Raw genomic sequence first — 26,240 nt, forward strand, 5'->3', positions numbered from 1 at the left:
TGCAATCATGTCATACCATACCAGTTTTGCGACATGCCATGTGAAAGAAACAACCGCAAGAGCGCAGGACCAGGAAATGTAAATCATGACACGCGTGACATACATGCCGTGATTTTCATGTTAAGACTAGTCACACATGTTCTCCATACAGTTGTGTTATGTCATACCAAGTTTGGTATCGATACCACTATCGAAACGGCTAGGAGAGCTAAAAGTTGTAGGCGGCTGAAAGAATGCCCCCTCATTTAAAAGAATGCCCCCTCCTCCCCGAAGTGAATTCTGAGGAAGTGCAAATGCAGTTCTTGCGCTGAGAGAGGGCACTGTTGCCGTCAGACATTCGCCTTCACCGACTTCTGCAATAGACCGATCCCACCAGCCGATCAGCGCATGCGCCGGTTTTCCGGAGTTGCCCCACCGCCATCTTAGTTGTAGTCAATCGGTCAACCAGACTACAGCGACTACGCAGTGGCCGCCGCTTTTTCAGTACTGCGCCGGAGCTTCGCGGACGTCTCTCCGATTTCACCAGCAAGAAAAAGTCGTCATGTGAGTATTTTCAATACCTACATTGTCTGTTAATGGGAGCAGGCGGCGCGAATTTCGGTCATAAGTGCCTGCTACTCCTTCGTTTCGGCGGGACTTAGGACAGCCACCCGTTCATTGCCTGTTGAGTACCGTTTTCATTTGAGTGATGTATGTAAGCGGTTGTTCTGCGCGACTGTTTTTTTCGCATGTGCATCTCGGGGATTGCAACGTTTGTTTGCACAGTGACGTGCTGTTGGGGACAGGCTTTATATGCGGCGCCGAACCTTTCGTGTCTTACGGCACTTACGTGCACGAGTGTCGCGTTCAACATACAGCATTTGGTAGTAATAATATTTGAAATTCTTAATTTGGGTGGATTTCTGATTTTAGTCCACCGAACGACGCGGTCGCTATATTTTGAAAACTCTTGACATTGTAGCGTCCCATGTTTCGCGCACGTGAATATGCAAACGCGCCGCTCTCCATTAGCAGCTGTGATACGCATTCATCAGTCATTCGCACTTGTCGGTTGAGCCGCATGTAAGGATACGGAGCCAACAAGGGACGTTATCTGACCCTGATAACTAGTGCTGTCTTTTTATTGCCTTTGGTATATAGTTCCGAAATAAAGAAAGGGGAACGTAGTAACCATACCAAAGGCGAAAATGATCCAGACTTCGCTGGTTATCAGCGTCAGATATCGTTTATTTTATGTGTTGGCGACGGTCGTGGTGAGGGACTTCTGGTGTCGAATCTCTCCCTGCCTCCCCCCCCCCCCAAAAAAAAGGAAGCATGGGCAATAGCTTTCGCATGCCAAGCCGCCGCAGCGCCGTCACCTAATATCGCTGGTTACGCCAGTGGCTATCAGCAGGCTGTGCTGCACGTATCGAAAGCCACGCGTTCGTGCGTTGTTAACAGTATTTACCTCTGTACATGCAGTTACCAGAGAGCTGCAGGTTCGTGTGGTTGGAGGACGGCATCGCCTAGAAAACTGCATTCTTGCGGTACAGTAATGCATTGGCTGCATTTTTAAATAATCAATATTCTTTTCATGGATTGCGTTTTTATTATGGCTTTTGTCGTGGTCCTGCGTTATTTCATTGCAGTTATTTTTTTTCGTTGTTATAGCCCTGTTGTTTATGGTCTTTGTAATTTCTACTTCGCTAAGCTTTTTTCTCTTAAGAGTATTTACTGTGTGCAGTATGTGCAACAGTGAAGATTATCTCAGCACTAGTAAAGTGCAGTCCCTGTCATGGGATTACTATCATGTGACTAAAGATTTGGTACTGGTAAGGTCCTGAAAACAGGGCGAGCGATTTCTTCTCTTTTCTTCTTATGAGAACTACTGCTGCGTTTCATTGTTTTTTGTGCTTTTTTGCATGATGCTACCACACCAACTAGTCCACACGTCGTTACTACTACTCATCGGGTACGAGCATCATGCAGTGGAGGCATATTATGTTATTAATACGTGCAGCTGGTTCATTGGCCTGGCTTCTGCGTGGACAACGGGCACCGACTGTCTGACACTGCCCGGGGTTCTTTTATAGAATACGCAGCATGCAGATGTTTGTATGTTCCACCAATAGAGGGTAACGCCCTGATAAAAATATGTAATCTAAGAAAGTGTATTGGCTTAGCAGAAAGTTTAGCTGGCTATGTTCAGATTAAACTAACCTTCAGGCTCTGTTTTTTTTTTTTGCAGCTCTGTGTAATGCTGTGCCATGGCATCTGTATTACACAACCACAACAGTCAAGGGTGGACCTGCAAAACAAGCTCCCTGAACCCTTACTTTGGAAAGGAGCACATTGTCAGGTATGCAAACTTAACTCGGCAGTCATGATTCTCTAAAACTGATGAGTGCTATTTGGGAAAAAAAGAGCATGCTGACACCCAAATGTTTCAGAAAGTGTAACGTTTCTTGAACTATTCCTAGTGCCACAAAGCTCTACCCATCTTCTAGGCTCTGTAGTATGCAAAAATTCTTCTCTTTATTAAAGTGGTACGCTACAGGCTCAGTAACTTTGTTGATTGTGTGGTTTAATCCGCCGATGCAATGCAGGCATGAGGCGCGCCGTGGTGGAGGGCTCCGTATTAATTTTGACCACCTGGGGATTTTATCGTGCGCCGGAATATTGAAAACACAGGCGTTATTGCTTTTCACCTCCATCAGAAAAGCGGCCGCCGCGGCCGAGAATCGAACCTGCATTCTCTCCCTCAGCAGCACAACGCCTTAGGCACTGAGCAACCGCGGCGGGTCTGAGTAACTTTGTGTTTAGCTGGAAAATAACGCCATTTGTAGCTTTCTCAGCTTTTATTCAATGACCAACAACTCTTGATTGCTGAGAAATGAATAATTAAAGCTGGCATTTCTCTCCTCCATTCCCCTCACATTATTTCGTGAAGTTTCAGACCACGTAACAAAGCGCCCAGATCGAGTCGAGCCCGACTTTACTCGATCGTCCCCATCTTCCCGAAAGTTTGTTCTCGCCGGCTATTACTTCCGTCGCTCCCAATCACAAAGTCAACAGTGTGCCGTGTGTTTCCGACAAAGTTCCACTGATTCCCATCCGAATACGTGCCAACTAGCGCAGCTCCCAACCATTTTGCTGTTACAATTTGAGGTCACTTTAAAATGAAGTTTTTTACATATCTGATTGCAGTAGACAGTCTTCTTAAATTTAGTTTTAGTTCTATATCTTCAGAACTTGCACAATGGACAAAAAGTGGGAGTGTGCAAATTTGTGTAGGGAATGAAAAGGTGTTTATGCACAGGAATGTACTCATGCCAACTGTTCTAGCCAAGTACAATTACAAAAATTTCTTCAGCTGTTTCTGCAGGCCTGAAAGTGGGATTATTTTTATTATGCAACAGTTAACTAAAGGGTGGAATGTGTAAATGTATATTCTGGAAGGAAAAAGTCCTGCACAGCATGTAAACGTGAACGTTTATTCTTCATGCAGGTACACTGAAAGTAAAGGCGCTAGAAAACATCGAGATGCTGGCCTGCGGCTTTTCACATCAGGCCACCTGCAAAAGTTGGTGTTTTCAACTGAAGACACCGCAGAGACCGTGGTGAAGGCACAAGTTCTGGCATCCATGGCAACGCGGACAGTGTACAGTGTTGGGGTGAAGTTGCTTAAGTGTGATGGGGAGCTTGTCAGTGGCAGCTGCTCATGTGTTGCTGGGAAAGGTGGTGTCTGCAAACATGTTTGCTGCGTTTTGTATGGGCTGATGCACATTGCGCAACATGATCTCACTGAAGTACCAAATGCCATTGCATGCACTGAAGGTGAACGGCAGTGGTACAACCCGCGGGATCCAAAAAAAGTGACTGAGCAATTTCAACAGATTGTATTCTCCAAGGACACCACTGAAAAAATCAGTGATGCACCAAGGCTTCACAAAAAACGAGCAGCCTACTCATGCTTGAGAACACAAGACTCGAATCTGTCAACACTGAGCCTCATAAACTTGCATGGAAACTTCAAAGAATGTGGGCTCGATTGCTTCGCAGACGTACTTGAAGCAAATGACTTTCTTCCCGAAAAACAAAGAAAAGTTGAGAGCCCCGCTACCGAAGATGTGGCTGGGCTACCTTTAAGGTGGCTGGAGCGAGCCAAACAGGGGAATGCTTTGCTGTCATACACAGACGAAGAAGTTACAGCCGTAGAGGCAGCCACACGACTGCAAAGTGCTTGCCTCCTTTGGCATATGTATAGGGAGGGTCTGATCACTGCATCTGTAGCGCATAGAGTTTACACATGGGTCAGGACGTGCCAAACCAAAATGGGGCCGCATGATCCCCGACGTCTCATCGCAGCAGTGGTTGGGAAAAAGAAAGGCAGGGCAACATTTGCCATGAAGAGAGGCCTGCTGTGTGAGCCTGAAGCCAGGAAAGCCTTTCAGGACAAAAATGACAGCCACGTGGAGCTTGAGGTGACTGAAACTGGCCTCTTCCTCTCTCGTCATCACGCTTTTCTAGGTGCAAGCCCAGATGGGCTCGTGAAGTGTAAATGTTGCGCACCACGGCTGCTTGAGATCAAAGTGCCCCTAAAAATTCAAGATTTTGCCAAAAGGCAGTTGCGTGCTGGGGAACTAAAAAAAAGTAGTGGCTATTATACTCAGCTGCAAGTGCAGATGGGTGTGACTGGTCTGAACACCTGTGTGCTGTTTGTTTACAGCAAGGAAGAGTGCCGACAAATCTCCGTGCCATTTGACCAGAGTTTCTTCACGGAATTCATAGAACGTTGCAAATTTTTTACTTCCAGCTACTTGCTTCCCTACATTTCCAGTAACTGGTAAAGTAAAGCTAGAAAATGTTTTCAAGCTTGTGCGTGTGTTCTGTCATACCATAAATACTTCAAGCCAGTAGAAGTAGCCCACCAGAGTTTTGCTTCTGTGCCTGTAAATTGCCTTTTCTACAACAAAGATGTTTATGTATGAGGTTTGTGCATTTTTGTTCTGCGTTAACAAGAACAGTCTACCCTCTTTCTTTGTACATCATTCACGTGCATAACTTGACCACGCTGGGGAAAAATAGTACAAATGAGCGTGAGGCCCTCCAGTGTGAAGCGTCTGTGTGCTTCATGCTAATTTCGCGGAGGCATAGGCTTGCTTATTTATGCCATGAAGCACACGAAACTGCACCACTGGCGTTATTGTTGCTACTAATATTCACACCATTATGGCTTGCGTGCTACTGTAAGGGCCGGCCTTGCTCCAAAACAGCAACTTATGTGGAATTTAAAAAAATTCTCGGGGCACCTAAGCTTGCTTACGTACTGTGGAGGTAAAAAGCCTGGTGATACTTATTAACTGCTTCTTTACTGATAGGGTATTTGTGTTATTTGTGTCTGTCTTCATTGCCACTTTGTTCAATGTGTAGTGAATAAGAAAGACGTTGATACCATCAGGTCAGCTATCATCAGCACAAGAGGAAGGCACGACATCGGCGATCAAGCACCGTCATCTGGGTTCGCCTGCGTTCCTTTCAGAGCTACCACCCGCTTGCTCAGTCCTTCAATAAACCCCCTTTACATTTGGTGGATCGTGCTGGGTAACTGCATCACCTACACCCTGGAACTCCGATCCCGCACGCTGCCGTCGACCATGCAAGTTGACGCTGCTCAACAGACAGCACCTCTCGCGGCTCCTACTTGCCCCGGCCCGGTTCACCAGCGAGACCCCCCGATCTTTTCGGGCGCCGAAGACCAGGACGTCGAGGACTGGCTGTCGTCCTACGAAAAAGTCAGTGGACCAAACAGGTGGGATGACGCTGCTAAGTTGAGCACCGTCAACTTTTACTTGGCTAATGTGGCGAAACTGTGGTATACAAACCACGAATCCGAGTTCGAGAACTGGGCCACTTTCAAGCAGGCAATATCCTCGGTTTTCGGTCGCCCTGCCGTGCGGAAGTTGCGCGCCGAACAACGCCTGCGCTCACGGGCACAAGAACCTGGCGAAACGTTTACCGCCTATATTGAAGATATACTCGATCTCTGCAAGCGCGTCGATGCCGCAATGAGCGAAAGTGCCAAGATCCAGCACATTATGAAAGGTGTTGATGACGACGTCTTTCAAATGCTCCTGGCGAAGTCTCCTTGCATGGTGTCTGAAGTGGTAACTCTGTGCCAGAACTACGACGAATTGCGACGGCAACGAGCTCTCACCCGTCGTCCATTTCAGCCTAACCAACCACTCGCTGCCCTGAACGTCGTACCTGACCACTCCCGCCTTCTAGCACAAATGAAAGACTTTGTGCGTGAGGAGGTCGCACGTCAGCTTTCCCTCCTGCCGTTTTGTCAGCGCCAAGAGCTCCCGCAGCAGCAGCAAGAGCAACCACCGACACCGTTAGCTCCCATGCTCCGACATGCACTTCAGGACCAGATTGCCGAGGCTATGCCAGTGCCCTTTCAGCAGCAAGTTGTCGCCGCGCCCCTTACTTATGCTGACGCAGTAAAGAGGCAGCAGCCACACCAGCCCTCGCCGTTCAATGGACTGCCGCATGTCACCGCTCCTACTCAGTCTTCCATCGCATGGGCTCCTCCCCTCGCTACCACAGCCTCGACTCAGCCGTATGCCGCGTGGGCGGCGCCCCTTGCTGCAAATGCCTGGCGAACGCGCGATAACCGGGCGATTTGTTTTGCGTGCGGCGGACCTGGCCATATCTCCCGATACTGCCGTCGTCGCGTGCCCGCCTACACAGACGTCCGACCACGAAGCAACTACATGGACCGACCACCTTTTGGTTATGAAAGTTCGGATCGTCAGTCAAACATGTCTTCCCGTGACTATCCGGCAACTTCGTCTCGTCGCTCACCTTCACCCAATCGACGCTCCTTGTCACCCATGCGTCCACGACCAGCCCCTCAAAATGAGGGAAACTAGCCGTCGCAGTTCAAGGGGCAAGAACTGCGCTATCGAAATGTTCAAGTCCTCGCACCTTGCCGTCAAATATCGTCGAAGTTTTTGTAGACGGCGCCCGTGCATACGCTCTTGTGGATACCGGTGCCGCTGTGTCTGTTATAGACGCCAAACTTTGCCGCAAGCTCCGAAAGGTGACCACGCCGCTTGATATGTTCTTACGTGCAGCAAATGGAGAACCTGTTCGACCTATAGCCGCCTGCACTGCCCGACTCAAAATTGCGGAGGACCACTACATTGTTGAGTTTATCGTCCTTTCCTCGTGCTCTCATGACATCATACTTGGCTGGGATTTTCTATCCCGTAATCGTGCCGTTATAGACTGTGCCCGTTCCGAAATTGAACTGCTTCCGTTTTTCGAGCAGCCCTACGACCACACTAATCAAGCCGCGCACAAGCTAGTTGTCAAAGACACTGACATTTTACCGACAACAGCTGTTTTGCTCCCTGTGGTCTCCGACGGCATGCGTGATGAAGTAGCATTTTTCGAGCCATCACGCCTCTTTCTAAGTAGGAAACCACTTCTGCTCCCTTATTCAGCCCTCTCAATTTCTAATGGAGCCAGTGCTCTCTGCCTTACCAATCCCTTTCCGCATACCATCAAACTGTTTAAAGGCGAGTCTCTTGGATGCGTACAGCCCATTGATAACGGACAAATTTTTACCGTGCCGCAAGAATCATCCCAAAGTGACCTCGCTGCCGTCAGTGCTCTTAACCACTCTCATCTACAGGCTTCAAAAGTGTTCGATTCGGCGATCGCAGACGGACTGTCACCATCTGAACGATCTGAACTCCTCCAACTGCTGTACCAGTACCGTGAATCTTTCGATGTTGTTCAACCTTCACTTGGCCGCACTTCTACCACTCTACATTACATCGATCCCGGCTCCCATGCGCCAATACGACAGCGACCATATCGTGTTTCTGTGAAGGAACGCCAAGTTATTACCGAACAGGTGAACGATATGCTGCAACGTGGCGTCATTCAACCTTCCCAAAGTCCATGGGCCTCACCTGTAGTGCTCGTTAAAAAAAAGGATGGTTCCGTTCGCTTCTGCGTGGATTACCGGCGCCTAAATAAGATCACTCGAAGAGACGTGTATCCTTTACCCAGGATTGACGATGCCCTTGATACTTTACAAGGTGCCGAGTTTTTTTCATCATTAGATTTGCGCTCAGGGTATTGGCAGGTCCCCCTTGCCGATGCCGATCGACCAAAAACAGCCTTCGTGACACCGGACGGTCTGTATGAGTTTAATGTCATGCCCTTCGGCCTCTGCAATGCGCCTGCCACCTTCGAGCGCATGATGGACTCGGTTCTTCGGGGTTTGAAATGGCAAATCTGTCTCTGCTATCTCGACGATATAGTCGTCTTTGCGCCAGACTTTAGAACACATCTCGAGCGCCTCAAACACGTCCTCACGTGCCTGAAGAATGCTCAGCTCCAACTCAACCTCAAGAAGTGTCACTTCGCTGCTCGCCAACTTACGATTCTCGGGCACGTCGTATCAAAGGACGGTATACTTCCAGACCCGGCTAAATTACGTGCTGTCGCCGACTTCCCCAAACCAACGACTATGAAGCAGTTACGGAGCTTCGTGGGGTTATGCTCCTACTTTCGCCGGTTCGTGCGCAACTTCGCCTCTATCATTGCGCCTTTGACCGAACTTATAGGCAGCACCACTGATATTTCGGCATGGTCTTCTGAGTGTGACCAAGCCTTCTGTACCCTTCGTCGTCTCCTCACTTCGCCACCAATACTGCGTCACTACGATCCTACGGCAGCAACTGAGGTCCACACCGACGCCAGTGGTGTCGGCCTCGGTGCGGTTCTCGCGCAACGCAAGCCTGGATTCGCCGAGTATGTCGTCGCCTACGCCAGCAGAACTCTTACCAAGGCTGAATCAAACTACAGCGTCACCGAGAAGGATTGCTTGGCGATCGTTTGGGCGCTTGTCAAGTTCCGCCCATACCTTTATGGCCGTGCTTTTGATGTAGTAACGGACCACCACGCATTATGCTGGTTATCGTCGCTTAAGGACCCATCAGGTCGTCTTGCCCGGTGGGCTCTTCGGCTTCAAGAATATGACATTCACGTGGTATATCGTTCCGGCCACAAGCATGCCGATGCTGATGCACTGTCACGATCTCCCCTATCCCCGGACATCGCATCTGTTTCCTCGGACAACACGTTGTCAGCGCTTGACGAGGACACCATCTCTTCTGCACAACGCAATGACCCATGGATCGGTTCGCTTCTTGACGCGTTATCCGAGGCACCGACACTTCCAACCACTCGAACCCTGCGCCGCCAGGCTCCGTACTTCAGTATTCGGGATGGCCTTTTGTACCGGCGCAACTATTCGGCAGATGGTAGGAAATGGCTACTAGTCATTCCCCGAACGCTGCGCTCTACCATCTGCGCGTCGTTTCATTCCGACCCGCAATGTGCTCACGCCGGTGTTTTCAAGACCTACGAGCGCCTACGAAAAAGGTATTACTGGCGCGGAATGTTTACCTTCGTCCGCCAGTTCATTCGCGGCTGCCATGAATGTCAGCGGCGGAAAAGCCCGCCACATCCTGCAACAGGTTCATTGCAGCCACTTCCATGCCCAGACCGCCCATTCGACCGTGTAGGAATTGACCTCTACGGACCACTCCCATTAACAACGGCAGGCAACCGATGGGCTATCGTGGCAGTGGATCATCTAACACGGTACGCTGAAACTGCTGCTCTCCCCACAGCTGCAGCACAAGACGTCGCAACTTTCATACTCAATCGTTTTGTGCTTCGTCATGGTCCTCCTCGAGAACTCCTCAGTGACCGAGGGCGTGTTTTCCTCTCCGATGTAATACAAGCACTTCTTCAACAGTGCCATATGGTTCACCGGAAGAGTACAGCCTACCACCCACAGACGAACGGCTTGACTGAGCGGTTTAATCGTACTCTGGGGGACATGCTCGCTACGCATGTCGCTTCTGATCAAACAAACTGGGACCTCGTTCTCCCATTTGTGACATACGCGTATAACACCGCTACGCAAGTCACTACAGGGTTTTCCCCATTTTTTCTCCTGTACGGTCGCGAACCATCACACACCATCGACACTTTACTCCCATACTCGCCAGATCCCTCCGAATACAAGCCTGTCTCGGAAGCCGCTCGTTACGCAGAAGAGTGCCGCAAGCTAGCCAAGCGGCTTACTACATCCGACCAACAGCGCCAGATGAAGATCCGTGACGACGACCATCGTTCTGCACCAACGTTCGTTCCTGGAGCACTTGTATGGCTTCATGTACCGCCCTGCGCCCCTGGTGTATCACCCAAGCTACTCTCCAATTATCATGGTCCCTACCGCGTGGTCGAGCGTACTTCACCCGTGAACTACGCCATTGAACCCCTCACGCCACCGAGCGACCGTGGTCGGCGTGGACGTGATATCGTTCACGTAAACCGTCTGAAGCCGTACTTTGACCCGCTTGTCCCCACGTGTTAGATCGCCAGGATGGCTTCAACTTTTTTCGCCGGGGGTAATTGTAGTGAATAAGAAAGACGTTGATACCATCAGGTCAGCTATCATCAGCACAAGAGGAAGGCACGACATCGGCGATCAAGCACCGTCATCTGGGTTCGCCTGCGTTCCTTTCAGAGCTACCACCCGCTTGCTCAGTCCTTCAATAAACCCCCTTTACAAATGTAATGTTACATTGACGGGCTCTTTTACTGCTGCATTGTCTGTACTTCTCTTTTCGCCTTCATTTTGAATTAATTCAAGGTGAATTAAACAAGCAGACCGGTAACACATGCCACAGCTTTCCATGAATCAGTGTTTTGTGGGACAGCGAGGCACCTGCTCACGTGTCACTTGGCATGAGCTATTCGAACTTTTATCCCACCACTGCTAATGTGTAGGCCTGTGCTATGATGTGTTGTGACCCGTTTCTTTTATGGCCCTACTTTTTACCCACCACTGCTAGTGTGTAGGCCTGTACTATCATGTGCCTTCTGGCCTGTTTTTTTTTTGTTTTCCTGAAGGCCCTACACAGTTTACGGGAAGCACGAAAACAATGTCAAATAAACCACTGTACTGGAGCCCTATGTGGAAAATATTTTTAGACAACTGTTTCTTGCAAAACAGGCGGTTGCAGGCTTCTTGAAATTTACTCGAGCACTGTGTAACGCCGTTTCTTCACAGCTCCATTATCCTCCTGCAGCTGGTTTCTATGCAGGAAATGATACACTCAACATACCTTCAGTTTATCAATGAATGCTGTCACGCATTAAAAGGCTACGTCAGCCTGTTAATTAACCTTTCATGTTTATGTTAAACCACAGCAGACTGGATGACTGGACACAAGGGGACAATATGGTGATAGCCCATACAAGTATGCTTCTCAATGGGCAGCTATGGCCACGATCACGAGCTTTTACCCTATCGAAATAAATGTATGTACCTATTCATTGACACCGCCAGGCATGGGTTCACTTCGATTTTAATGGAAAGCATCAAAACGTGCCGCTGTTTGAAATGGTGACAGAGATGAAGAGAGTATGACTATTGCATAATGCACGTTCATGACAGTACAGGTAGCAATGTGTTATGACAACAAAAAAGAAAAGGGGGGTCAATGCAGACAACACATCTTTTCGTGCAAGTAAACGTAGTTCTCAAGAAATTTAGAGAATAAGAGAATGACCAAGTAAACAAAGCAAATAAACTGAATACAAAACCTAGGCAGGGACATTTCTTATGATGCTTGAATGTGCACGGGAAGGATACGGCTCTTCGTACGTGCCCTCCTGAAGGGATTGGGTTGTTCCTTGTTTTGGGCTAAGGTGAATAAAAAAGCTTGGAGAGACGGTGAGCAGTTCCTAGAAGAGGCACAATGGCCTATATCCTTCCCATTTGTGGCTGTGTTGCATGGCCAAAAAAGTAGTCAAATGTAGTGCAAGCGAACTGGCGCAGCCTATCAGCAGACATGCAGACTTCACTCACATCTGCTCACAGCAATGGCTCACCCACAAAGTTTGTCAAGCGTGCGCAAACATGCCACACCTTGTTCAGTTGTCCAGACATGCTGTTTGGAAACACCTGTGAGAGTATTCTGTAGGTCTTTATCTTCCGAATGACCCTTTCCACATGTATGCGCACACTGGCAATAAGCCTTGTCTCAGTTTCATCTGCTTCAGACAGTTGAGGCCGTCCTTCCATGAATGGCGGAATGTTCAAGTGCAGTGAAAGTTCCTTGCACTCTTCTTCGATGGTGAACCCCCTATCAGCCATCAAACTTCGCCCTGGTGAGAACTTTTCCAACACACCGGAAGCCTTTGTTAGGGCCTTGTCAGACAGCCTCCCAGGAGAAAGATCGGACACGAACATAACAAAGCCGTTCGGGCTGCACACAACTAACCCTTTTGCAGTATTGTGCTTTTTGTACGAGGAATAGGTCTCACTCTGTACACGGAATGACAAAGGGGGTTTCGATGAAAATTTCGGTGCAGTCGAGGATGCCGTCAACAGTGGTGTAGCCCTTGTCAGTGAAAGCTTGTGGCCTGTACTTGTCGCACAGGTGGGGAGGCATCCAAGTTGGGACCTGAAAAACAGAAGGAAAAGTGGGTTTTCATATTTTTTACATTAATATCATCAGTGGCTTAGGAACGGGCGGGGGGAGTGGTCTTAGAGTGGTGGATCTATGTGAAGGATCTAAGACTGCATTCTCAATGCACATGAATCTCCCCATTGCTCTTAATGTACGATTTAAAAAGTCACCTTCTCCACCTTTGATTTTTGCCACAAGTACTGGCACTGCTCTGCAGTAGAGACCGCAAGATGAGTCATCACAGCTTGTAACACTGTCAAATGAATCTACAAATGCTCTAAAAATTAGCAAAAAACACACGGGCACACGAGAAGCATGCTGGGATAAGCATTCTCTCAACAAAACTTTTTTGGAAGCATCTTTACATATAAATAAAATCATTTACTGCATTGGGCTTGTGCTGTAAGACCCAGAAGGTTCATCGATTGATTTATTGAGTTATAATGCACAGGCACTACATAAGTTATAAGGTGCGCTGTAGTGGAGGGCTTCAGTTTAATTTGATCAGATGGGAACCTTTACCGAGCACCTTAATCTCGAACATGCGAGCATTTTCGCTTTTTGCCTGCGTAAGAAAAGCGGAAGCCACGGCCGAGAATCAAACCCGCATCCTTGGGCAGCACAATGCCGCGGGCACTGAGCCATGTAGCAACCCGCAGAATAAAAAAAGTGAAATGAGTACATTTAAGTTGAGGTGACATGTGACGTTGCTTCCAATAATTTTTAGCTGAGAGTGAGTGCTTGTCCCATTGTGCTTCGCCTGTGTTGTATTTTTGCGCTCTGGGCTTTACAAGCGTGCACCAACTGCCTAACGAGTAGTTTTACTGAAATTTACTTTAATTCAATCGATCCATCTTAGAATGCAAACACAAGGTGTTCAAGCTGAGCAATCTTGCAGTAAGCTTAAAAAAGCATGCTTCGGGGAATTAAGTTACCTGTACGTTCTTAGCTCAGCTTAAATTGAGGGCGACGCAGCGAGCAATGGAAAGAAAAATGGTAGGTGTAACCTTAAGAGACAAGAAGAGAGCAGAGTGGATTAGGGAACAAACGGGGGTTAAGGATATCATAGCTGAAATCAAGAAGAAGAAATGGACATGGGCAGGGCATGTAGCACGTAGACAGGATAACCGCTGGTCATTAAGGGTAACTGACTGGATTCCCAGAGAAGGGAAGCGGGTTAGGGGGAGACAGAAGGTTAGGTGGGCAGATGAGATTAAGAAGTTTGCGGGTATAAATTGGCAGCAGCAAGCACAGGACCGGGTTAACTGGCGAAACATGGGAGAGGCCTTTGTCCTGCAGTGGACGTAGTCAGGCTGATGATGATGATGATGATGATGACGACGTTCTTAGCAGGTATCTTGACAGACAGAAAGGCAGTAGTGGGGGCTAATATATCTGGCCATGAGGGGAAGGCTGACAAACACCCCTTGAAATAGAACCCTGGCTACGCGACTGATCAGTGTACAGTTGGCCTTTTATACCTAAAATTCCGTCCAGTCCCCTTTCTCCCTTCCCATAAATGTTGCAATTTGTCGGGGCCATCACAGAGACCACAAACAAAAGGCAATAAAAAAAAGATAACTGGTGCTGACATACCTGGCGAAGCCTGTTGTCCAAAAAATCCAGCCATGTTACCCAGATCCTCGAAACGGTTGACGTAGAAACGCCAAACCTGTACGAAAAACAAATTTGCAAAAAATGCGCATCAGTAATTTTCTGCAGCACAAACAAAAGAACCTACGGTTGCAATGAACATGTCATTGCAGAAGATGCTTAAACGGTACTTAATTCCTTTTGTGTAAGCACCTTGTTACTTCCAGTCATTTTCATTATAAACGATAAGTGAAAAAGTGCTGCATACAATTGCTGATATTTTGAGGAACGTACGAATACACAGCATGCTGCATTCCCCCTATGCACAAAGTAACTAACAAAACCAGCTACGCTCGGCAGGAACACTGAAATTTGGCTTAAACTTGAATTTCTCAGTGAATGAAAGTTCGTTTGCTCCCGGACAAGCGCTAAGGGTATTACAAAATACCAAATCTTTTGAATAAAGCAAACTCGTATTTTGTCTTCATGGCCCCTTTCGGGCTGATTGGGTTATGCTTGTTTCCCTCACAGCATATTCATAAATAACATTATACACAGTATGCCCGCGTAAATGTATTGGCATGGTAACAAAGTTTCATTAGTCACTCCACTTGGACCTTATGCAAAGGCAAAAATGAGTACTGATGCAAAAAAAAAACACTTCAACGTTGGCAGCGTACCTGTACGCAAGGTCAAGGCCGTCAAGGCCCAGCCGTAGCCTCATCAGGACGAGCACAAGCTGTGTCTTCAAAGGCAGGATGAAGTTCCGGTCCTCGTTCTCCGTTTCCTTCATCTGCCAGAACCGCAGCTTTTTCGCATCTGGTTCAAGTAGGGACCAAAAACTGTCGAAGGACTTTCTGGATGTAAAGCCAGTGTAGTACCGCAGCTTCTTTTCATCTTCTACAAGGGCTTCATACGTGATGTCAATCTTTTGTGTAGCTTCAGCCTTGCACCTCTTGACTTTCTTCTGCATACAGGATAGCTCAAGCCGCAAGCACCTATTCTTCTGCTGAAGGCGGTCACATAGCTTTTTTGCTTCAGCGTGGTCCTGTTGAGAGCGTTTTAGCTGGCGGTTGAGCTCTTCAACATGCGCGTAAGCAGCTTCAGCCTTTTCTGCTAGCTCAGTTATTATATTATTTTGGCAAGCAACTTTCTTGGCAAGCTGGTCATAGCTTGACTCTTGGCTGCTGTAGGCATGGTCCATGAGTAGAGTGCTTTGCTGTGCGGTGTCTTCACTGTCGCTGCTGCTACTAGTGATGGCAGAGCCTGAGACTTCTGGGTCGTGCTGGGGTGCCACAGTTGGACTGTTGGGAAGTTCCGGCTGTCAGGGGAAAATAAAAAAAGAAAGCCATGTGTTTCAGTGATTTTTACAACACACTGTGCAGCTGCAGGTGAGATTTCCAATACTGCATTTTATACCTTCACACGAGTTTAAGTTTACTCGGCATCATTGCTTTTTTTACGCAGTAGCGCAACCCTTAAGTAGCCATTGCCTGCATTAAGCCATAACAAAATATTCAGGGGTGCATATGCAACAACGTAATGCTATTTCTCTGCATTGCTTGCGCTCAAATTACCTGTGTCCTTATGAGTGGTCGCCTCCTTTCCACCTTTTGCGGTCTCAGCGGGAAGATTGTGGGCACTCTGTTCATGTAAGTCTTTTTTCCTCCTTCGAAGTGGGCACCGCATACTCGGTGTCCCGTGGTAGGCGTAAACTTGGAGAACCTGAGCACAAAAAGTTCCAGCATTATTTCATATGACACTGAACATCACCTACTGCGTTTTCAGGTTCCTTTTAAATGTCCAGTCTGCATGCTACCACTGCAAGACAACAGTATCACTTTCTCTTGATTAACGTACAAAAAGTTCCATATCAGTCAAGGGCAAATGACAAATGTAATTTTAATTTTCAGCCTCACTCGACAACGCCACACACAGGTAAATTATACAGCTGTTTGTGCCACTCATCTGCATAGGTGCAGCGAAATCGGCCGCGTGCATGCACCAGATAACTATTTTACGGAAAGGACGAGATTACAGAGGCACCGTTTGCATCGAGGGTGATCCGCGAAAGCTAATCGCCGTTTGGCACAACGAGTTCTGGGTAAGTTGTTGCAAGCGTGCCGTGAAGTACGTTACGTCGTTTCTAAAAAGTAAGGTCTCGATGTACGGTAGAGCTATTAGGAGAGCCTCGTCAATGAGCTTGCCTTCCCCTTATGCCTGCATGCTTGCCACTTGCGTTGTAAAAAAAACGCAAGCCGCGTACGCGGTGCTGCACTTGCGCAACATGGAAAACTAAAAGACCTCAGCACTACAACTCGTAATAATAATAATCTTAGTACGCAGCGGTAACAAAAAACGCTAGAATAAGGAAGATGCGCTAAAAAATGACCGGCATGCACAACCGCGCACTGCGGCTGAGCTATCCGGTAAAAGTATACGCAGGCAGAGTGAGCAAAGATCATATTCTTTGGTATGCTAAGCTTCATGATTAAACATTCACATAAAAAACCACCGCAATACGCTTATTTAGTTTCAAAGCGGCACTATACATTTAATAAGATGTCTTACCTGCCGCCCCGTCCAGCCCTATTGATACGCTGAATCCACGTCTCCCGAAGCTTTTTCTCTTTAGGAAAGACGTAGAAACCCAAGCCTTTATCCCTTGTGCTGTTGTTGTAGCATCCAGGAACACAGCACGTAAATCCTCCCATCGTAAGACGGCTCCACACGACCGAAAAATCTATCGAAAAGGGAACGCTCAGGCACTTCGGCTGGCTGGTGCGCCCGGACGACTACAAGTACCGGCATGCACCACGGCTGCCGCGGCAGCGGTGGCGTCGCGAAACTGGCCTGTGGGATCGGTCTATTGCCTTAAGAGGAGCCCAGCCAGTGAACAGTCGAGAGTGAGGAGCGAGCGGACGGGAGAGTGGAGCGCCAGCGTTCTCGACTCTGCGTTGAAGTTTCACAGCGGCTTCTCGAGCACACATTTCGGGATGTTCTTGAGAGGCGCTCAGCCAGCTAACGGTCGAGTGTGAGGCGCGAGTAGACGGGAAAGTGGGGAGCAGGGAGGAGAGAGTGATGGCAAGAGAAGGAGCGGTGAAGCCACGGAGTGTGCCAGAAACCTGAAAATCGAAGAGCCCCACTGCTAGACCAGCTACACTGCGCAACACGTAACCATAGTAACGCCGCCATTGTGCCCAGTGAATATAGCGGCCATGATGTCACTTCCTCCACACTTTTCACGTAGCTCGACGGCTGGGTATCCCTCTCCTCTCTTTCCTTCTTCCGTGGGTGAAGCACTGCTCGTACCCTCTCCTACACTCTCTCGCAACACATGCTCTGGTTGCTAGGGGTGAGGATAAGCACGAGGGAGCGAGGATAGGAGAGGGTGTGCCCAGCCGGCGCGCTATGTGAAAAGTGTGGAGGAAAATGAGATCATGGCGGCCATATTCCCTGTGCACAATCGCGGCGTTGCTATGGCTTCGTGTTGCGCAGTGTAGCTGGTCTAGCAGTGAACCGCTGCGGCAGGCGGCAGCAGGTGTGCCTCTGCGGGTCTCAAACTGAGCCGTGCGGACAATAATCGTGCTCTCCGCCGCGTTATTGGTTACGCAGTGTTCTCCTAGCAGTTACTGTACTCTTAGCAACGTTTACAAAAGCTTTCGTCCACAACGGGACGCGAACAGTATGCAGAACGAGCGCATATGCATGTGTCGTGCGGCGGATGACGCGGATGAACCATTTTAAGTGTTCAGCGAAATTGTGTTGGGCACCATGACGAAGCGGAGCGACGACGAACGCTTTGCAGGTCAGTGACGGTTGGGCAGTGCTCCTGCTTGTGGCAATGGACGAAACTCTTGTGCCCAGCAAGACGCAATGAGGACCATGTGCACATACGTAGTTTCGTGTTCGGTATGTGTCAGTAACAACTTGCAGGTGCGCAATAAAACACCTTTTCTGCTCCGCTTGTTATACTCGCCCCCAGCATTGTAATCTCAAGGTTAAAGCAACCGCGTTCAAGTGTCACTTGCACCGTGCTCAAATTCACCACGGTCGCAGAATGCTGACGCCGGTGAGTTTCACGCGGAACACGGACACAGTGGCAGAACGCTGCGTCGGCCTCGTGTCGGAATGCAACCGTAGAAGAAGGCCCACGACCGATCGTGTTGTCTGTACAGTTGCTGAATTAATGACGTGAAAACACGCCGTTGTCAGTGCATCTAGCACGCGCTCTCTTGTACTTGCATCGTTGTCGGCGAGCCGTTACTCGCCGTTAATACTCGGACGAAATGATTTCGCTGAAGGTGTCGCGCTCGCCCAAAGAGTTGAGCCCCGTTCCATTAGTTTCGGATCTTCCCGGCACGCGCGCTGCGCAGCCCACGTGCTTTCCGAGCCGGAGAGTAAGTCGCGCATTCTGCTTTACATTCTAACGTAAACAAGAGAGGAGAATTCGCCCAGTCAACAAGGCCGACTTCCGGCCTCACGACGACTTCACAACGAGTGACGTGAGAGCCTCTAAGTTTTTCCTTCCTCCATTACCTACAGCTGTTGCAATGGGAGAAGGAGTGAGAGTGGAGATATAACACCTGCCAGCGCGCGGCCGCCGCCACCGGATGCCTGACATGACCCGACCAGGAAATGCTTTTACATTCAAAAGCTCAAGGCCATAACGCGCACTGACGGATGGTCGTAGCTTCTTGTTCTCTTTTCATACTCCTCCTTTCATAGATTTCTGCGTGCTGACGGACAAGAAAAGAGAGATAGAAAGCGGTATATAGTCCTTTGTTCGTTTTCGCTCATTGCTTTGCTGTGTCAGTAGTTTGTGTCTTTTTTTTTTTGGCGAAACCCACTAGTTTTGTCCAAAGAGGCAAAACGTGTTACATTGACTCATCTTTTCAATGTTCTTAAGTTAGAACTCTTCTAGATACTTTTTTGAAGCAGTGCTTTTATTATAAGTCCTTCCTGTTGTTTTCTACCTTTATAAAATTTAATATCGAATGTATATATATGTACCCACCCCTGCCTATAGGCAGGGGTGGGTACGTGGCATTGTAAATCCCTATAGGTACATGGAGAAATAGAGATGGGCACTGTAACTCGACGGGGGTTGGGGGTTGCAGTGCCCCCTGCTGATCACCTCATACACCACCACCCCCCCTCGAAGGGATGTCAAACTGAACAGATAGCAAATACAAATTTTACGGCGTGGGTCGCAGTGTCCCACAATATATATATATATATATATATATATATATATATATATATATATATATATATATATATATGTGTGTGTGTGTGTGTGTGTGTGTGTGTGGGCGAGAGTCGTGTCTCTCCCTCCTCTCGTAGGTGCTGCGTGCACTGACCATGCCATTCTCTGACTTTTATTTCTTGACCTAAAGCATCACTTCCCGTGCTCCGCATGGTTGCAGAAGGTATACTGTGGATTGTTTTCTTTTTCGACCGAGCACGTGTCGTCTTCGATAATCTTGTGAAAACGACTTGCATTCGAACGGCTTTTGACCGAGCAAGGGTTTTTGTAATAAATTCAAGCTTTTTTTCTCAATTGCTTCTGCATATGAATATGTGCTGTCCGTAGATCGTGACAGCCCATTCTTTCATTCACATATAATGTGGACGATATAAAGTGGCAAAGCATGTCGAATCATACAGTGCGAGAAGAAATTAGTCTTTTTTACATTTTCTCAATTATTCTTAGAGTGTTCTGTAAAATTTTGACAATGCCTCAATCATTTCCTTGGTTTTTTTTCATCCCTATATACGACATTGTTATCCTATAGGAAAGGCATTCCTTGCGCTATGCGTGGTATTTTATTTGCAAGCATGGATGCAGGTCGATTCTTGCACGTGCACTCCCGCGCCAGTGGTCTGGTGCTTATGGTGCTGAACTGTTGACCCGCAAGTCGCAGGATCGAATCCCGGCAGTTCGCGGCGGCCATATTTTTGGTGGACGAGAAATAGTGCGAGACTTGTGTAGTTAGACTTAGGTGCACCTGAAGTATAACCCCAGGTGGTTTAAATTTTCGGAGACCTTTGGTACGGTGTCTCTAATGATTTTATGACAACTTTGGGACGTTAAACGGAACAATTTTTATTGTAACAATTACAGGTTTACACCCTTCTGTTCTTCAACACCCTCACGAACGGCATAATAACACCCTTACGCCCATTACACCCTTCTCTGAGGGTGTACTAGCAAAGAAAAAGGTGTTACATTCATTCAAAAAGGGTGTAAATCTGTAAAACACCCTTTTTACACCCATAGGGGTGTAAAAAGATTTACTGTGTACGACTTCGCGTATTAGTCGGCAGTATTTACTAAATAAAGCTAGTGGCAGAACACTGTTCCAGACGTTTCTGCGGCAGTTGATTCGCGATGCAATGAGCCCCTTCAAGGGAAAGCATTCAATGATTACAGAAAAAGTATTGCAGTGTTCCTTTAAAATAGCATGACGTTCTTCAATTGCAAAAAGAAACAGACGAAATTGACGGTAAAAGTCTCGGAAGGTCGTATACCAGATTGTCATGGCATTGGATTCTGTACGGAAATAAATCGCGTTTATGGAGTACACCTCAAAAGGTGTCACTGCCAACGCAATGCAAACTTTATTCGGGCAAGCACCATATCAATTTTAAAGGATTCATCAAATTATCCTCTGTAGAAAATATCTCTTAAAGTGAATGGTACGGTATTCCTCGTGACAAACCATAATCGGCCACTCAAAGGCGGATCCTGGCACTTTTACAGAGGGGTTTTACAAGAGCCCACCGATCAGTTCATGGCATATTTCAATATTTCGTGCTAGCGCAGCTACAGTATACCCCGCTAACAGTAATCGATTTCAGGGACTGAAATAATGATTATCTGCAACCAGAGGTTTTCGAGGGTGCTGTACTGCCAAAACAAAATTCATCTTATAAAGACAAAAGCAGAAAAATGGTCGCCTACAAAAAGTCGAATATAAATAGTGCGGGTTATATAACCTTGACCAAAACAGCAGGTGACAATTTGCTTGCAACAACATTTATTTTTTTGGTTTTGACTTCGTTTGAGTTTCAGATGCTATATGTTACACACCAACCCCAGGTGCTCACAGTCTACAGTATAACAAAGAACAGCTTAATGAAGGCACAAGGCGACGCTAGCCTGAAGGCGTTGCACTCACTTCAAATACTTGACAGCATTCACCGCGCTCATCTTGAAGAGGCCTTCAAACTCATCACGAGCCCACTGCGAAAGAAAGAGTAAACGATCGTCTTTTTTTTAATCAGTTTTCTTTTCTTTGTTTGCTTCTTGATATTTTGTAGAGCTGTTTACGACCCGAAAGTGCCTGCTTAAAGTGGTCGCGCGAAATGTCCAGACAAATTAGAACTACGATCGATACATGGGATGTCGCTTCGGCAAAGAAATTAAGGACGTGCTTCCATTAGAGTGTTTTTTTTTTCTACTCTTTGCATTTTTTTCTACTCTTGCCTTGCATGTGTACACGATATATTAGAGATCTTTTTAATTAGGTATGAAATAGGTTTCATCTTTCGTTGTCGACAGCCTCCCAGTTATCTTGTGCCTAAAGCCAGCGCTGTTATGAGGGCACCCCAAAGAGGTTATCTGAACATTGTTGAGAACTCAAAACGAGACATACTGGCAGTGAGCCAGAATTTTAAATATCTCTAGGTACTGCTTGCTGATTCGCCAAAAAATAGTAGTAGTCCACCTCATCATTGGAATCAGCAGGTCATACAACATGGATGATGATTGTGGCGTAGAACCCGAGTATACAGCCCTCTTGTGCGAGAGACTACCGGCATTGATTCATCAGAATAGCTTATCACTCTCAACATTTTTATAGTGTTTCACTTTAATGTGTTTCGAAGAGTGAGGTGTTCGTACCTCCAGCGTGTGCTCTATTCTGTAGGGAAAGTGCTTGATGGTGCACACGGCCACAGCCGTCTCGGGCGGATCCTGGGAGCACGAGTAGGACTCGGTCAAGAACGGGACGATCACCTGAACGTTGCCCTTGGTGCCCAGGGTGCCCGAATCGATTAGCGGCTTGCAGTAGTACACGCACCGCCGGTCTATGTAGTGACCTGCGCGTCGTTTTGGAAACTTGAATAACCACATACGCTGTCATCGACTGCTGGTCGCGTGTCACTGTAAACCATACCCTGAAGGGATTCCAGCGCGCAAGATGTCTTAAGGGAGGCATAGCTTGGTAACCTTAGCTCTTTTAAAAGGAAATGCTTCAATAGAAATGAAGCTGTGCCCACTGGTTAACATGTCCGGGTGGGGGGGGGGGGGGCTAAAAGTTTCAAAAAGGAAATCTAAAGCTTTGCTTCCCACCCCTTTTTCTTTCTTTTTCATGGAAAAGCCTGCGTCCGCTTCATCCCCCAGTAAACAGCATCAGAGCCCTGCGATCTTGTGAAGATCGTGTCACTGGTAAAATGACTACTTACTAAAGAGGCGCATAGCACAAGTAAATACCCAGTATTCAGACGATTCTACTCACGCCCTTCGATGTTGTCAAGCGCGCTGGCCACACCATTCAGGCCCTCGAAGAAGCTGTCGTTGTAGACGCTCTCCGTCTCTGGACCAACCCTGTCTTCGTGCGAAATGACGTTGATTTCCGGATTCATTCGCGCCACAGCTTCCGCGGCGACGGTCGATTTCATACGCTGCGTGTGGTGTGACAGGAAAAAAGAAGTTCAGCCAGTTTCCCTTCACGACAACCATGAAATAGTGAAGCGGCAAGCGCGCTACTTAATGTGATTAGCTAGAGAGACCCCAGATGCACCTCATCATGATTACCATCAGCTCCATCATGGTCATTTTGTTTATTCGTCAGGTGCAATAGTTGTCCCAGCAAGAAGTGTTACTATCAGCTTTGGCACTGGCCACTCCACGGCATCTACAGCAGCGGAACTAGCTGCTTTGCGCACTGCACTTTGTGTGGTCAATCGGGAATCACCGCAACAATGGTCGATTTTCAGCGACTCAAGGGCTGCCCTACAATCTGTGCTCGCAGCACTGCGTCGCGGGCCGTACGAACAGTTTGTTTTCGAAATTCGATGCCTTCTCCACAAAACACACGAGAAAGGGCATCAAGTGAAAGGTCTGCCAAGTCACTGCGGCGTCATAGGGAACGAACATGCCAATACTTCTGCGCTGGCAGCTCTTGAAAGAACACGAGAAGAAGCCATACTACTTTCGCGGACCGATGCTGCCAGTAATCTTCGACGACTTGCCCTTGAAATCTCGTTTTCACTATGGTGCCCACCAAGCAATGAGACGAATCGTCAACGCCACTTGTCTTCTTTGATGGCTTTCCGCATGCCCACTGAGCTCTACCAAAGAGAAGCCATCCTTTTTCATCGCTTACGGTTAGGACTGGCATTTACAAAATCTTATTCATTTGTCATAGAAGTGGCCGACAACGCTCTCTGCGATGCCTGTCGTTGCGAAGAGACGCCGCACCACATCCTGTGCGACTGTCCATTGTATGACATCCAGAGACAGTCACTGGCGTCCGTTCTTGCGCGCATCGACAAGAGCGAAATATCTGTGGACACTATTTTTTCAAGTTACCGAGAGAAGACATTACAACAGAAGGCGACAAAAGCTCTGTTGAAATTCCTGTGCGACATGGACTTGAACAAGCGGCTGTAACAGCTATGTCACACACCGCGAAAGACAAGACTGGACTGTGACTCAGTGTGCGCGCGTGTGCTGCCGCATGCGCTGTGTTTAACTCTCTTCCCTCTCTCCTCTCTAGTTTTCATCTCCATCATCCCCCTCTTATGCGCAGGGTAGCAAACCGGCTGCCTATAGGCTGGTTAACCTCCCTGCCGTTCTTTTCGTCCTATTTCCCCTCTTTGTTTTATCTGCTTATTCCATTCTCCCTGTAGTCACTTGACTTGCGCGATGATTACTCGTTTTCCTACTCCTACGAATATAAGAATAACTACTACAATTACTACAAATACTCAAAATACCCCAGCTTACAGTACTGCAACTACTGCCGCTACAACTACTCCTACTCCTACTCCTGCTACTATACTCTTACTCCTGCTACTACTACAGCTACTGCTACTGCTACTACTGCTGCTGCTGCTACTGCTGCTGCTGCTACTGCTTCTGCTGCTTTTACTACTGCTACTACCACTACTACTACTACTACTACTACTGCTGCTGCCACTACTACTACTACTGCTGCTACTACTGCTACTTCTACTGCTGCTGCTGCTACTGCTTCTACTAGTGCCGCTGCTACTACTGCTACTGCTACTACTACTGCTGCTACTGCTACTACTACTACTACTACTGCTACTACTACTACTGCTGCTACTACTACTACTGCTACTACTAGTACTGCTGCTACTACTACTACTGCTGCTACTGCTGCTGCTACTGCTGCTGCTGCTACTGCTACTACTGCTGCTGCTACTACTACTACTACTACTACTACTACTACTACTACTACTACTACTACTACTACTACTGCTGCTGCTGCTGCTGCTACTACTACTACTGCTGCTACTGCTGCTAACTACAGCTGCTGCTGCTACTACTACTGCCGCTGCTACTACTACTGCCACTACTACTACTACTGCTGCTGCTACTACTACTACTACTACTACTACTAATGCTGCTGCTACTACTACTGCTACTACTACTACTACTACTAACACTACAAGTACTACTACTTCTACTACTACTACTACTCTTAACACGACAACGGCTCGATAGACCAAGACAGGTTCGGTGGAAAAGATCCGCTACTATTAAAAGTGATAACGGACCCACGAACCAAGCTTATATCCCACCCAAATGCTTTCGCACGAGCTGCCATTTCCTCTCAAGTTTGTAATAGAGCGCGGGCACGCTGTGGGTATGTGACTGGCACTTGACTCTGTTTGTAGAGAGACTGGCACTTGACTCTGTTTGTATATATATATATATATATATATATATATATATATATATATATATATATATATATATATATATATATATATATATATATGTTTGTAGAGAGAGGGGGGAGGGGGGTATGAGCAATGGGCGGTCGCTGCATGGTTGTGCTCCCTATCTGCTCACTGCTAGAGGGAGAGACGGCCAATAAAATTGCCTCGATCCTCTATCAATGCACTGTGTGGGAATACACATAGCTGCAGGCATAACTCATATGACGTGCAAAAAGATACATAATGAGCTGGTACTACGTGGTAATATCGGAGCGCAAGTGATAAGCAGTGACGAAAGCTTGCGGAAAATAGGTCTTCAACCCGCGGTAGTACACGCACCCCCCTTTTCATTTAGTTTTTGCCCAACGCGCTAATAGATGACGGGAAATGCGTCATATATACATATATATATATATATATATATATATATATATATATATATATATATATATATATATATATATATATATATATATATATATATATATATATGTTTGTAGAGAGAGGGGGGAGGGGGGTATGAGCAATGGGCGGTCGCTGCATGGTTGTGCTCCCTATCTGCTCACTGCTAGAGGGAGAGACGGCCAATGAAATTGCCTTGATCCTCTATCAATGCACTGTGTGGGAATACACATAGCTGCAGGCATAACTCATATGACGTGCAAAAAGATACATAATGAGCTGGTACTACGTGGTAATATCGGAGCGCAAGTGATAAGCAGTGACGAAAGCTTGCGGAAAATAGGTCTTCAACCCGCGGTAGTACACGCACCCCCCTTTTCATTTAGTTTTTGCCCAACGCGCTAATAGATGACGGGAAATGCGTCATATATATATATATATATATATATATATATATATATATATATATATATATATATATATATATATATATATATATATATATATATATATATATATATATATATATATATATATATGTGTGTGTGTGGGAAAGAGGTGTATACCTAAGGGCTCGATTTTCCGCGTGTCTTTACAGAATAATAATGACATCTAACAGACAGTAATGTCAAGGAATGTATAAGGGAAGTTATTAGAACGAATAAAATGTAAATAAGAAGAAAGAAAAGTTTTCCTTTCACCCACATCTTGCCT

At 47.1% G+C, this 26,240-nt stretch overlaps 2 protein-coding genes and 1 pseudogene across 2 annotated transcripts in view; 1 reads left to right on the forward strand and 2 right to left on the reverse strand.

Moving 5' to 3' along the window:
* LOC119169722 (ubiquitin-like modifier-activating enzyme 1) overlaps nucleotides 1-26,240 on the reverse strand; it is a 94,491-nt gene that overhangs the window by 34,740 nt on the left and 33,511 nt on the right. Inside the window, exons 14-16 of the mRNA XM_075886856.1 lie at nucleotides 22,670-22,835; nucleotides 22,054-22,250; nucleotides 21,329-21,393 (exon numbers count right to left, since the gene is read on the reverse strand). Coding sequence (XP_075742971.1) covers nucleotides 21,329-21,393; nucleotides 22,054-22,250; nucleotides 22,670-22,835 — 428 coding nt within the window. The remainder of the gene's footprint in view (nucleotides 1-21,328; nucleotides 21,394-22,053; nucleotides 22,251-22,669; nucleotides 22,836-26,240) is intronic.
* LOC142796385 (uncharacterized) lies at nucleotides 3,028-4,970 on the forward strand. Its single transcript, XM_075886855.1, has one exon. It carries the CDS (start codon nucleotides 3,423-3,425, stop codon nucleotides 4,827-4,829), a length of 1,407 nt encoding a protein of 468 aa, XP_075742970.1. The 5' UTR covers nucleotides 3,028-3,422; the 3' UTR covers nucleotides 4,830-4,970.
* Nucleotides 11,868-16,944, reverse strand: LOC142796384 (uncharacterized; annotated as a pseudogene).

The sequence above is a fragment of the Rhipicephalus microplus genome, chromosome 2 (assembly GCF_043290135.1).
Source record: "Rhipicephalus microplus isolate Deutch F79 chromosome 2, USDA_Rmic, whole genome shotgun sequence".
NCBI lineage: Eukaryota > Metazoa > Arthropoda > Arachnida > Ixodida > Ixodidae > Rhipicephalus > Rhipicephalus microplus.

Coding starts and splice junctions, on each gene's coding strand:
- LOC142796385 (XM_075886855.1), top strand. CDS start 3,423: ATGTATATTCTGGAAGGAAAAAGTCCTGCACAGCATGTAAACGTGAAC.